The following is a 12,643-nucleotide window of genomic DNA, read 5'->3' as shown; positions in this document are numbered from 1 at the left end:
GTCATCACCTGTCTTTCCAAAAGAAGTATTCAAAGGTGTCCAGTTTGATGGTGTGATGTCTGTGAGCCCTTAAGCAGATGTCTGAAAGGATGATAGAATTTTCAGGTAAAGGAGAATGTTTTGTGACATGACATTTCTATGTTTTATTGAAGAAGCACTGAAGCATGTAGCGAGACTCCTTCACCAAGACCTTGACTGGCTTTCATCCTGGTCTTAAATGGTCTCTTAAAACTCAGTGCTGCTGGAGCATATGAATATAAATTACGATGGCACATGGGAGATGTTTATTGCAAGAGAAGATTTCTGATGTATAAAATAGCAGATTTGATACCTATGTATACCTACCAATGCCAAAAATTAACTGGAAGCAGGATTTTATGCATGGGAAGAACTAGAAAAAGCTATATGAACTGTTGCAAAACTCAAATGGATTTACTGGGTTTTCATTATTGTGTCAAGGAAAAGGAAAAATTCTATTTGATTATCTGAACATTAAAAACATAGCTAAAAATATCTTCTGTGCAGTAACTAAACATCTTCTAATTTCAGATTACTTTAGCACTATGAAAAAGTACTTTCCCCCCCCCAAGCATCTTCTTCATGTCAGGACCTCACTAACTAAAAAATTATTTCTTTTTTTTACAGTATATTCATTCCTCAGGCATAATTCACAGGGTAAGTAGAAACAATATAAAACATGCATGTATTCTGGTAATGTGAGTGCAGTTTGTATATAAGCATGCTCATAAATATGCCTGAACTTTTGTTTAAAGTGACTCTATTTATAGTGTTTGATGCCTTGGGTTTCTTGTTCAAAAGGGAATAAAGTGGTATGGCTATGTAAGCATAATCTGGGCACTCAAGTTGCAATGAAGGCAGCTTAGATTTTAATTTTTTTAATTAGTTGGTGAAGTTGAGTTGGAAGTCCCCACAAACACAAATAGCATCAAAACTGAAATGGATGAGCTTTTCTGTTTTGCTTTGGTTTTAACCAAAATTGAACTTTTAAAAACAATTTTTAATTGGTTAAAGTCATGTTAATGTTCAAAGTTGGAGAGGGCAAGCAGTGGGAGTGAAGACACAGAAACTGAAAAGATAGTAAAACATTTTAGAGCCTTGAAAACCTTAATTTTTTTCTAAGTGACATTAAGCATCTGATTCTTCTTTAATCCCTGCTATGTCTAAAGTCCACTTAATAGCAATTTTGCACTGTGAAGGAGCTTGAGTGATGTCCTTGCGGTATCAAGCAGCATAATTTCCCCTAAAACTGCAACATAACAGTAGAGACTGGCTGTTTGTGGCTCTCCTGATATTTTATTACAGAAAGTACACATTGTATAGTAGCTCAAAGCTGAACATGGAAACTTGGCTCACTGACAGAATAATGTAATAAATTTATGTTTTTATTTCTACATCTGCTACATTTGTGGTCTAAGTTAACTATTGCTTTTTAAATTTTTTCTAAGCTCCCTCTTGATGGCTTTTGAGCTTGGTTTCATTATGGTTCTTTACACCAATTTGTTTCTCTCCAAGTTCCCTCTGATCTTTAAACATATTTTTATAAACATGGATGTCTTCTATAAAGTTCAGAGAGAAGATTAATGTCTAAATGTCTTGTGCTGATGTAACAAAGATTTGCAAAAGCTGAAAGAAAATTTCTGGAGTTTTTTTTCTTTCTTTTTGTGAATATCTAAGAGTCTGACATTGCAAAATCTTCATAGTGACTGCCAGTACTCTTCCCTTTTCTGCCAAACTTAGAAATACAACTTTTGAAGATCATTAGAACAGTAGCTACAGTAGCTCAAAAGGCTTAGGGAATATTTTTTTCATGTTGCAGTCTCCGTTCATCTGGCTTCACTGAGAAATTTATCTTCTTCCAGAAGATAGCATAGGCTCTTATGTAAAGTCCTGTTTGATTCCTTCAGTACTCTATCTAGGTCTATCAGAGCACAGAGAACCTTTCTAAAGTACTTTTTGATAGGTAGTATTCACAGTCCAGAAATACATATGTAGAACCTTAACATTATGGTGTTAGTGTTAAATGCAACAAATTTATGTCCAAACCCCAGTAAGATCATAGAATCATAGAATTGGCTGGGTTGGAAGGGACCTCAGAGATCATCGAGTCCAACCCTTGAACCACCGTTGCGGTTGCTAGACCATGGCACTGAGTGCCACATCCAGTCTCTTTTTAAATATCTCCAGGGACGGAGAATCCACCACTTCAGTGGGCAGCCCATTCCAATGACGGATCACTCTTTCCGTAAAGAAATTCTTTCTAATATCTAACCTAAACTTCCCCTGGCACAACTTAAGTCCATGCCCTCTTGTCTTGTTGAAAGTCGTTTGGTAAAAGAGCCCAACCCCCACCTGGCTACACCCTCCTTTCAGGTAGTTGTAGAGAGCGATGAGGTCTCCCCTGAGCCGCCTCTTCTTTAGGCTGAACAACCCCAGTTCTCTCAGCCTCTCCTCGTAGGGTCTATGCTCGAGTCCCTTCACCAGCCTGGTTGCTCTCCTTTGGACCTGCTCCAGGACCTCGATATCCTTCCTGAACTGGGGGGCCCAGAACTGGACACAGTACTCAAGGTGTGGCCTCACGAGGGCTGAGTACAGGGGCAGAATCACTTCCTTGGACCTGCTGGCAATGCTGTTCCGGATACAGGCCAGGATGCCATTGGCTTTCTTGGCCACCTGGGCACACTGCTGGCTCATGTTCAGCTTCTTGTCGATCCAGACTCCCAGGTCCTTTTCAGCCTGGCTGCTCTCCAGCCACTCTGTCCCCAGCCTGTAGCGCTGCATGGGGTTGTTGTGGCCAAAGTGCAGGACCCGGCACTTGGCCGTGTTAAACCTCATCCCGTTGGAATCAGCCCAACTCTCCAGTCTGTCCAGGTCCCTCTGCAGAGCCCTCCTGCCTTCTAGTTGATCAACACTCCCCCCCAGCTTAGTGTCGTCTGCGAATTTGCTGATGATGGACTCAATCCCCTCATCTAAATCATCAATGAAGATGTTGAACAGAACTGGGCCCAATACTGATCCCTGGGGGACACCACTAGTGACCGGCCGCCAACTGGATGCAGCCCCGTTCAGCACCACTCTCTGGGCCCGGCCCTCCAGCCAGTTCCTAACCCAGCACAGGGTGTTCCTGTCCAAGCTGCGGGCTGACAGCTTAAGTAAGAAAGATGTTACTTAGTCACAGTGATGGGTGTGTTCCTTCACTGGAAGTATTTTCCTGACTTCTAGCAGAAAAAAGTTGTTTTTATCCCAGACAAATCATATTGGAAAAAAGCCAAACATATTCAAGTTTCTGTGTTTGTTTCTGTTGTGATATTTGATTTTCTGGTTTAGATTTATGACATTTTACTTGTTTCTCTTCTAAGTATTTGTATGAAAATCATTAAATGGAAATGAAAAGAGTGTTTTATCGTGCTTGCTGTAAGACAAATAACATTAATTTAAAATCTGATTACAGGATCTAAAGCCTGGAAACTTGGCAGTAAATGAAGACTGCGAGTTGAAGGTAGGGTGTGTTTATTTTAAAAACCAGTCAGGTCTGTTAGAAACACACACAGAAGACAAGTGCAACAGCTGCAGACATGCTGGCTGGTTTCCATGAAGGGTCAGGTTTTGAGGAGTCACAGAGGAATACTGGAAAATTAAAGGGAAGAGGATGAGATGGGCAGTGGTAACAATCTCGAAAAACTTACAAGAGGCTTCTCCTTCTAAATGTTTTCCCATGTCTGACTTCAGTCATCAGAAGAATAATTAAGTATTTCATTAAGAAATAAAGCCCTGACTAGTGAGAACCTATTCAGCACCTATTTTTATGTCCTTTACTGTCCTTACAAATTGCACGTTTATGCTAGTTAAGGCAGTGATCAATTTCTGAGATCATTCTGGAGCCAAGCACAAGAAATTACTCCACCACAAGCTAGAAACATTGCCCAGAATGTCCTAGCTGAAAACACCCTGTCAAGGCAGGACATTCTGGGAAGCTGGTGCTCAGCTGCTAACAGCGAAGAGATGATGCAGGGGAGGATTTCTGCTGAGGAAGTCTGTGCTGCAGGTTGTCACATCCATGGCATCGTTGGAGCAGTTGCTGATTTGCACTCCTCCAGGGCAGTGTAAGAACTGAGAGTGCTGCTGTGGTCTGGTGCTGATGGAGCCATCCACAGCAGTGCTGGTGTCCCTGCTGAGCTCATGTGTGTGACAGTAAGAGGGACACTTTGCCCGGGTGATTTCTGTGTTGCAGTGAATGCTGGTATGTTTTTATGCAGTCACTGAATGAAAAGTACTTCTCAAGGAAAACATCATCTCATGGTTACAGTCTGACAAGAGCTGTAAGGGAGAATTGGTTGAGGAAATGCATTCAGCTCACCATGAAGAAGAACATCTTAATTCTTTGAAAATTATAATGTCTGTACTGTTATAACTAACAGCAGTATCAATTAATTGTATGTAGACTAGAGTGTATTTCATAGCAGAAATATATTAGTTCTGCTTCATTTTTGCTCTTAATTGAACTGAGAGAAAAGTATTTATTAAAAGGAGACAATTCCTAATTCAGCCTCCTGTAGCTCAGCTTCTAAGCTGTTTCTGTTGCTACACTGCATGACTGATGCACTTGATGGCATTTTTTGTGTCACCTGGAGTGGGACAAGTATTGGTGTGTACTCTGGGGCTCTCCTTGTCCTGTCCATTGAGGCTTCTATCCAAAGTTGGGTAGGAGGATGGTGCACACCCACTCCTCTTCCCAGTATGGAATTTGGGCTTAGCTGGCATGCACCCTTGGAGTCCAGGACTGTAGCACCTGTTGCAGTAAGTTTCTCTCCTGAAGTGTTAAAAAAAAAAAAAAAATTGCACTGACCTTGTGTTTCTTCTAGAGAGCTCTTCTGTAGTTTATGCAATAGGCTGGTGAAAATCCAGTGGGGCTAAATAATCCTAATGCCCTACTATTGTATATTTTCAGTGTGACTTAGAAGAAGCTTTCCCATTTATGACAACTCATAAAACAAAGATAATGGTTCCTCCTTACTTCAGAATATTGTTGGAATGCACTCTTGAACAGTTGTGCTTCCTGGAATATGACAGCAATGAAAACCATCTATAGATGGATTCTGTTCTTTTAGTCTATAGATGGATTCTGTTCTTTTAGTCCTGACAAGCTATGGCAGTCATTCCATGGACAGAGAATTTTTTGCACTGAATGGGATTCATATAATTTTAATTAGTAATTGAAGATTTTCTTCTTTTCTTTGTGGTTTTAGAGCTTTTAATGTTGCTATAGGAATATCTAACATGGGGGGAGTTGGGGGGGGGGGCAAATCTTAAAGCTCCATGTTGCTTCTGTCTTGATTTTTCAAACGACAACAACAAACTTCAATAAAAAAGATGCAAAAAAGTCAGTCTCTGCACAATGTTCTTGTTATTTTATCTTCCACATTATTATATTTATTATAAAATAATTATAAATATTATTATTATAAAGTTTGTACAAAACTGCTAACTAGCTGTGTGGTCAGAATGTTCTTTCTGCTTCCTCAACAGATTCTGGACTTTGGATTGGCAAGGCATACAGACAGTGAGATGACTGGTTATGTGGTTACAAGGTGGTACAGAGCCCCAGAGGTCATACTTAACTGGATGCATTATACACAAACAGGTCAGCATCTCTAGGGAAAAGTCTTAACAGAGCTGAAACGTTCACTGAATCAGGCATTGTATAATTAAGTCCTTGCTCCTGAAGTAAATGAGAACTTGGAGGTGGAAATGAAAATATAATTATGAAAAAAATCCTTATAGATAAGTTGCAGGAAATAGTTTGGTGGTTGTAAGTTTAGGGACTTCTTTGTATATTTTCTGAGAGTAACAGAAAGTGCCAAGATGACTGGAAAAGCATGACATAAATGCATACAGATGTGAGTGTCTGGTCTGTGTTCTTGTATTCTGCACTGACTGTCATCTTCCTGCAAGATGTACTGAGTGTAACTCAGAGGTGCAAATGTCAGAAGGAGGGAATTCAGATCACTCTAGAATAAATCTGGAAGGTTTTGAAAGCACTGAAAATTTACTTCCCATCTGCATCTACCTGTTAGCTAGAAACTGACTATGTATTATCAGATTCTCTCCAGTTTGCTCATTAGAAAGGCTGGTAATTGTACCTATACTATTCATCATACTTGGCAAGGCATTAGTTTATTGTTTAACAGGCTATAAATGTAAATTTTCAGCTTATTTTAAATATGTTTTAAATTAAACCTTATGTGCATTTAATTGGATCATAGTTTAATGTGACTTTTTTTTTTTCAGTTGACATCTGGTCTGTGGGCTGTATAATGGCTGAGATGATAACAGGGAGGCCTTTGTTCAAAGGAAATGATCGTATCCTTCAGTGAATTTATGACACTGATGTAAGAAAATGATCAGAAGTTTATATATGTTACAGTAGGTCTGTTCAAAAACTGATGAGCATAAATTGAAATTAATAGTAAAATGGTTTGTCATTAATTGGTTATTGGTTAATTTCTGTACAATTTTGATACATCTGCAAATCAAGACATATTACTGAACTCTTTCAATAGAGAAGTGATCTTTGATTCGCATCTCAAATCATCAGGTAAAAGGTTTTGTGATGAGAGAAAGGCATTTATTTTTTTTTTTAGTAAGAGATTCCACAGCTCTAGAATACAGAAGATTCTGCTGTAGTATATGAACTTGCGTGCACATCCTAGTCCATTTCATGCTTTTTGAGACTTTTACCAAAAATGTTGCCTAAGTAACTTCTGGTAAAATGATTTAGATTTATGGAAAACATCTAGTTCTATCATTTCATTGCTGAGAAAGAAAGTAGGCAAGATTAAGCCATAATTCAGCCTCAGGTGATACCTTATTGGCAGTTGTAGTTGTGACAGTAGAGGATGGTGTTAATAGAAGACAGAAAGCATTTTTTACTTTGTTTCCCATCTTTCTGTGTTTGACAGCTCAGCCTACTCATTTTGCACTGCTTTTGCCCTTGTAGAGTTCCAGTCAATAAAGTGCTTGTCTGCAAATACTTGCTTACAGAAATACAATTGTTTAATTTTAGTTATATTTCTGTTTAAGTACTTACATGTAAGATTAGGACTTCATTGCATGCATTGTATTATTCTCTATTCTCGTTTACTTATGTGCATTCACATAAAAAAAAAATGAAAGGGATTATGGAAAAGTAGAAGGCATCAAGTTATTTCAGCTGTACAGATTTTAAGTATGCATTATTATTTCTTAACAAGAAAATACTGAAATGCCTGGCAAGGAACAACCATTGATTAGCCTTTTAGTCTTTCCCAAGTAAGTATTGGATAGGCCAGGGCAATGCATGCAATACATGTGCTGACTGTTCAGATACTCCAGTACTTTTGGACTGATTTTGACCAAAGATATAGAGGAGACCTCATGATATTAGAGAAGTTTGCAGAGGATTCTGATATGTGTTCCCAAGTTACAGGATACTTTACTTCAGGTGGTTTCAGTGTCTCTGCCCTTTGTCAAGAAAAATGGAGAATTTTCATCTCGTTTTTTATAAATTTTCTGTTTGGCCCTTGGCGTTTTAATCTTTGCTTTATTGTCCATTAGTGAAGAAACTCATGGTTTTTGCAAGGTGGTTAGTTTTATGGTGAAAAACTTCATTCCTTATTTCTGGTATTCAGATCTGGACCAGCTCTCAGAAATAATGAAAATAACAGGTACACCAACTCAAGATTTTGTTCAAAAACTGCAGAGTCAAGATGTGAGTATTCTGCTACTTCCAGTTGGTTTTACATGTCTTAATTTGACTTAAGCCATTCTCAGTTCTTAGACTGACTGAGATACTATGTACTGACTACTGAAATGACCTCTGACATCTCTGCCTTGAAGTGCTTTGCACCCCCTGAATAGGTACTTGAGATTAAGGGGGCACAGAAGATAATTGAGACACTTAAAATATCTTTAAATACTTGAAAGCTTCCAGTGCATACCAGGTAAAGAGTTGAGCTGATGCATCATTACCTTTATTGGAAATGTACTGAAAACATGAACCTATTCAGAAAATCCAATTGTTCTGCAGATGTCTCTGACCTGTCTTTCCTATTCTTGTGTGGATGACCTACAATCCTTAAGCACCTATTATAAAAAAGCTAAAATTAATTAGTAGACTAACTCTACAATTTAAATCTCAATGAATTACTGCATAAGGTAAACTTCTAGAGATTCTTGTAAATTCACTCTGACATTCTTTCAAATTATGCATAGATGGTAATTCTAATTACTATATTAAATGTTTAGTAATAATAATTAAAGCTTTACATTATAATTTCTTAATCACAGTGCTAAGGCTTGATTTTTAAAAATAATTTCCTTTCAACAAGAAGGTAAATATAATCATGGTTTGTGACCCCCTCCAAAAAATTCATTTGTGTAATGTGCTACCAAAGCAATGTTGAGTTACCTAGTCAGAGTGTAGTTAATGTTGCCACATTACAAAGGCAGCAAAGGTCCAACTTAATACTCATGTTTCTTTTAAGGCAAAAAACTATATCAAAAGCCTCCCAAAGGTCCAGAAGAAAGATTTTGCATCCATCTTGAAGTATGCAAATCCTTTGGGTAAGACAGTTTGTGCAATTTATCTTGTTCTTGTGTTTGCATTGGAGGCAGCAGCAGTATCAGACATGTGATAGGTTATGTCATGGTTCTTGTGCTTTTCTGTCTCTTTCTTTGCATAATTCATTACTTTTATTATAATGTCTGAACTTTGCCAATTTAGACCCTGCCAAGAATCAGATGTTTCTTAGAAGGGTAAAAAAATAAGTATTTTGTGTTTAAGGCTTCAGTCCAGAATCTGCTTAATGGTATTACTGGAGCAGTTTTCTCAAGAGCCCTGGGAAATTAAATATATGTAAGACATTTTTTGTGTATTGTATTTGAAATATACTTTGGAAAGCTCAATCAGTTCTACAGTAGAAATGCAAGCAAACAGAACGCTGACACTTTAGTAATGGAAAGAATACATCCTGAGAAACATCTGTGCATTCCTGAGAAGCACTGGCTTGGATATAAAAGCCAGAAGAGCAAATCAACTGTACAGAACTGTGACAGGGTTTGAGGCAGCCAGAGCTCTACCCAAACCTTACCCATTCCCCAGTGACCTGAGCACTCATAAGGCCAGTTTTATTAGAATATCAGTTAGGATAACTGGATCTTCTAAACTTAAGAATTTAAAAGCATATGTGCGAATACAGTAGAAATAAGCATGATTGATAAGCAGCTCTTAGTCTGACTGTATGGTTAGCTCACTGATCAGCTGCAGCAAATTCTACACATTGCCATTTAGTTTTTAGGACGTTTCTTCCTGTCACTCCTGCCCACCTTATGTGGAGAGCATCTAATTGCTCATGGTGTGGGAGAGAAGGCTGGAGAGAATCCACAATGTGTGGCAAGCAGGAGATGCAGCATCCTGTCCAGTGCTGCTGCCTCTTCTTCCTTTCAGCTGCTCCACCCAACCCAGGAATGTTCTTTTGGGATAAAAAAACAGGGAATAAATAAATCATGTTACATTTGTTTACACAAGCTCATTTTGACAGCTTAATGGTGAACTTGATCTAAGATCTGCTGGAAAGGAACACACAAGATATGATGAATTATTTTGGCTGTGTCAAAGCCACGTAACAGTTCAAGTCAGTGCTGAGATTATGAGCATGGACAACTGATTTGTCTGAGTGAACTTCAGAGTGTATTGGGTTGGATTAGGTCACACACAGAGCAGGTCTCACTAGCTCTACACTCCCCCTGTTCATTCTGCTGCTGTCAGGTCATGATGTACCTTAGAACCACAACACAGTGGCACCTGGGAAAGCCCCAAGCACAGTGATCTTGGAGCAGAGAAGTCATTAGTGATGTGGCTGTATTGCATACAGGAGCAAGGGGGTATCTTTGCTTTCCATCAGGCTCTATGCACATCCCCATATGCTCACAACACTTTTGTCATACAGATAGGCCCTGCTGGCTATAGAATGAACACCAAATTATTCTGCTTTATAACTTGGTGTATTTATTTGAAGTATCTCCAGGGCAACATTACAGTGTACAAGCTGGGATCAGTGGCATGATTTGAATGCACTGTTGGTTTTCTCTTCAACAGCTGTAAACCTTCTGGAGAAGATGCTGGTGCTGGATGCAGAGAAGCGAGTCACAGCAGCTGAGGCTTTGATGCATCCGTACTTTGAACCAATTCATGATCCTGAGGAAGAAATTGAAGCTGAGAAATATGATGACACATTTGATAACATGGATCTTCCTCTAGATGAGTGGAAGTGTAAGTTTAGTTTCATGATGGTTTCAAAAATTACCAGATAGGCCATCCAGAAAGTGGACTATTCCCCTTTACAAATTACTTTCTCTGCTTTTGATGGAACAGACTAAGTAGACAGCCTTAAGATAGAGAAACAGTATTGATAAGCCAGTTATCCAGTTACCAAGTCCTTCTGGAATGTTCCTCATAAAGTTCTTCACTGCCTCTTAGCAGAGGCTCTTCTTGTCCTCTTTGTCCTCCTCTGCTTTCTCTTCCTTCTTCATGTGTCTGTCCTCTCATCTTCTGCAACATAGGAAAAAAACATTTCTCTTAACGTGTGCATTCCAATGGACAGGACAAGTGAAGAGACTCCTCAAATGTTGAGTCTATAGGATTGCAACAGTTGCTGGCCTTAATTTTAAGTCAGGTTCTCTCAGGGAGAGAAAACATCCATCTCAGCAGAGATTTAAGTCTGAGTCTACTTTTCATCTGACATCAGAGGTTTGGCTTTTAAGTGAGGACTTTTAAAGCCTAGGTACTCTGTAGTTCTTTCTGACGACAGTGCCTCTATACTGTGAAGTCAATTCTTGTATTCCTTGCAAAGCTTGTTTAATATATCAGTATTGAGCTACTTCTGATTTGAAATGGTGAAAAAACATTCCTTGATTCTCTGACTTTTTGTACTTTCTTTTTTGCCTGAAGAGGTCTCTCTCTTCCTGACTTAGATCAAGACCCTAGGTGCACTGAGGGTTGCATCTTTCTCATGTCTGTGCAGCATCTTTTCTGATTAGCCCAACAACACTGTGTTATTCTGTTGTCTTCCAGGCATTACGTATAAAGAGATACTGAACTTCAAGCCACAACAGACACTGGAGTCAAAGGAGACAGCAGTTTAATAGTATGACTCTGTCTTTTCACAACTCAAAGCAGGAAAGTTGTAAATGTTTGTGATGTATAACACTTCTGTAAATAAACTGGATGTAATCTGTTTCATCTGCACTGTAAGAAAGAGCAGTGTCTTTCACTCTGCATGTGGAAGTTAGTGCCTTTGGGAGTATCATTTCAGAACTGTCTGGAAACCTATTCTTGCCTACAGCTTCTCCCTTCTGCATGAAAGGATTCAGACTCTGATAATCTGGTGCCATCCTCGAAAGAGCAGGTAGGGTCAGGTCAGCAAATCAAAGATCAGAAGAGTACAAGTTGCCACTGTGAGCAAGCTGAGACAGAGCACCTCAGATGTGCCATGACTGCTCTGCAAGGCCATTGGACTGTCTTGAAGGTGAGAAGTATTTGTGTGACTTCCTCTGGAATATTTCACCTCAATAAGATGCCTGAGGAGGCTGATGAGCTTCTGCTACCTCAGCTAGTGCAGCAGGTAGTAGAGACACAGCCTGATGAATGCTGTGTCCCCTGTCCTGTGTGAGGGGAGAACCTGAGCTCCAACCATTTCTCACATCTGGGCAAGAGGCAAGAAGCAAAGAAATGCTAGATTTTTTCTAAGAAACCAGCATAGTGGGACAAGATTTGACAAATATACCAAAGAAAGAGTTACTAGAAAATAAATACTGTCAAGAGGAACAATATTTTCCAATATTTTCCTCTTAACACAGTGCAGTCGGTCTGTAATAGACTTGGGGTCAAGGATTTCCAGGGAGGCTTTATCAAATTTTGTAATCTCTCTAGCATCTTAGTATTGAAATGATCACTGAAAAAGTACATCTTCTCAGAGGGTGTATCAGTTATAAAGCCAGCAGTGCCAATTTTGGAAATCAAGCTACATGCAGGTCACATTATAGAAAATAAAATGGGGCTAGAAATGCTCTGCTGCAGCTGTTCATTGGGAATAACCTGCAGCAAGCTGTTCACTTCACAGTGCATAGAGGTGTTGCCAGATGTAGGATAACAACCATTCCTTTTTTTAGCCTTTTGAACTCCTCTTATTTGGGGGTGGGGAACCCTCAGACCATGTATTGGGAGGTGCCTTACCAGAAAGAGTAAGCTTCCTGATGGGATATTAAGACCCTTCATGAGTTCCTAGCACTGCCTGTTTATTGTATTTTCCTAGAAGCTTAGTTTTTAATAACATCTGAGAGGTAGGAAAAAGAAATTGTCAAACATTTGGTGAAGCATTTAATTGTGAGATTGCTTGTCCTTGTTAAAGATAATCTCTTTACAGCTGACTGAATGTGGATTGTTCCCAATGCAGAAGGCTGTTGTATGTTGCTAATAAGTGAAACAGTTGTGAAGAAAGATCTTAGCAGCTAATAACTGGAGAAAAAAAAAGAAATTCTTTGGGGATTTTTGCTTTAATAACTAATTTAAACCAGAAGTTTAGTCAAG

General features: G+C 39.1%; 1 protein-coding gene across 1 annotated transcript in view; it reads left to right on the top strand.

The window, feature by feature from the left end:
• The window catches only part of MAPK12 (mitogen-activated protein kinase 12), a 31,560-nt gene extending 20,361 nt beyond the window's left edge, over positions 1-11,199 (top strand). Inside the window, exons 5-12 of the mRNA XM_030451861.1 lie at positions 646-675; positions 3,470-3,517; positions 5,545-5,659; positions 6,307-6,378; positions 7,686-7,765; positions 8,541-8,619; positions 10,154-10,327; positions 11,129-11,199. Coding sequence (XP_030307721.1) covers positions 646-675; positions 3,470-3,517; positions 5,545-5,659; positions 6,307-6,378; positions 7,686-7,765; positions 8,541-8,619; positions 10,154-10,327; positions 11,129-11,199 — 669 coding nt within the window. The remainder of the gene's footprint in view (positions 1-645; positions 676-3,469; positions 3,518-5,544; positions 5,660-6,306; positions 6,379-7,685; positions 7,766-8,540; positions 8,620-10,153; positions 10,328-11,128) is intronic.
• The last annotated feature ends 1,444 nt before the right edge of the window (positions 11,200-12,643 follow it).

Source organism: Calypte anna, chromosome 1, assembly GCF_003957555.1.
Source record: "Calypte anna isolate BGI_N300 chromosome 1, bCalAnn1_v1.p, whole genome shotgun sequence".
Classification (NCBI taxonomy): Eukaryota; Metazoa; Chordata; class Aves; order Apodiformes; family Trochilidae; genus Calypte; species Calypte anna.
Note: the sequence above shows the minus strand (reverse complement) of the source record. Positions and strands in the feature narration are given on the sequence as shown.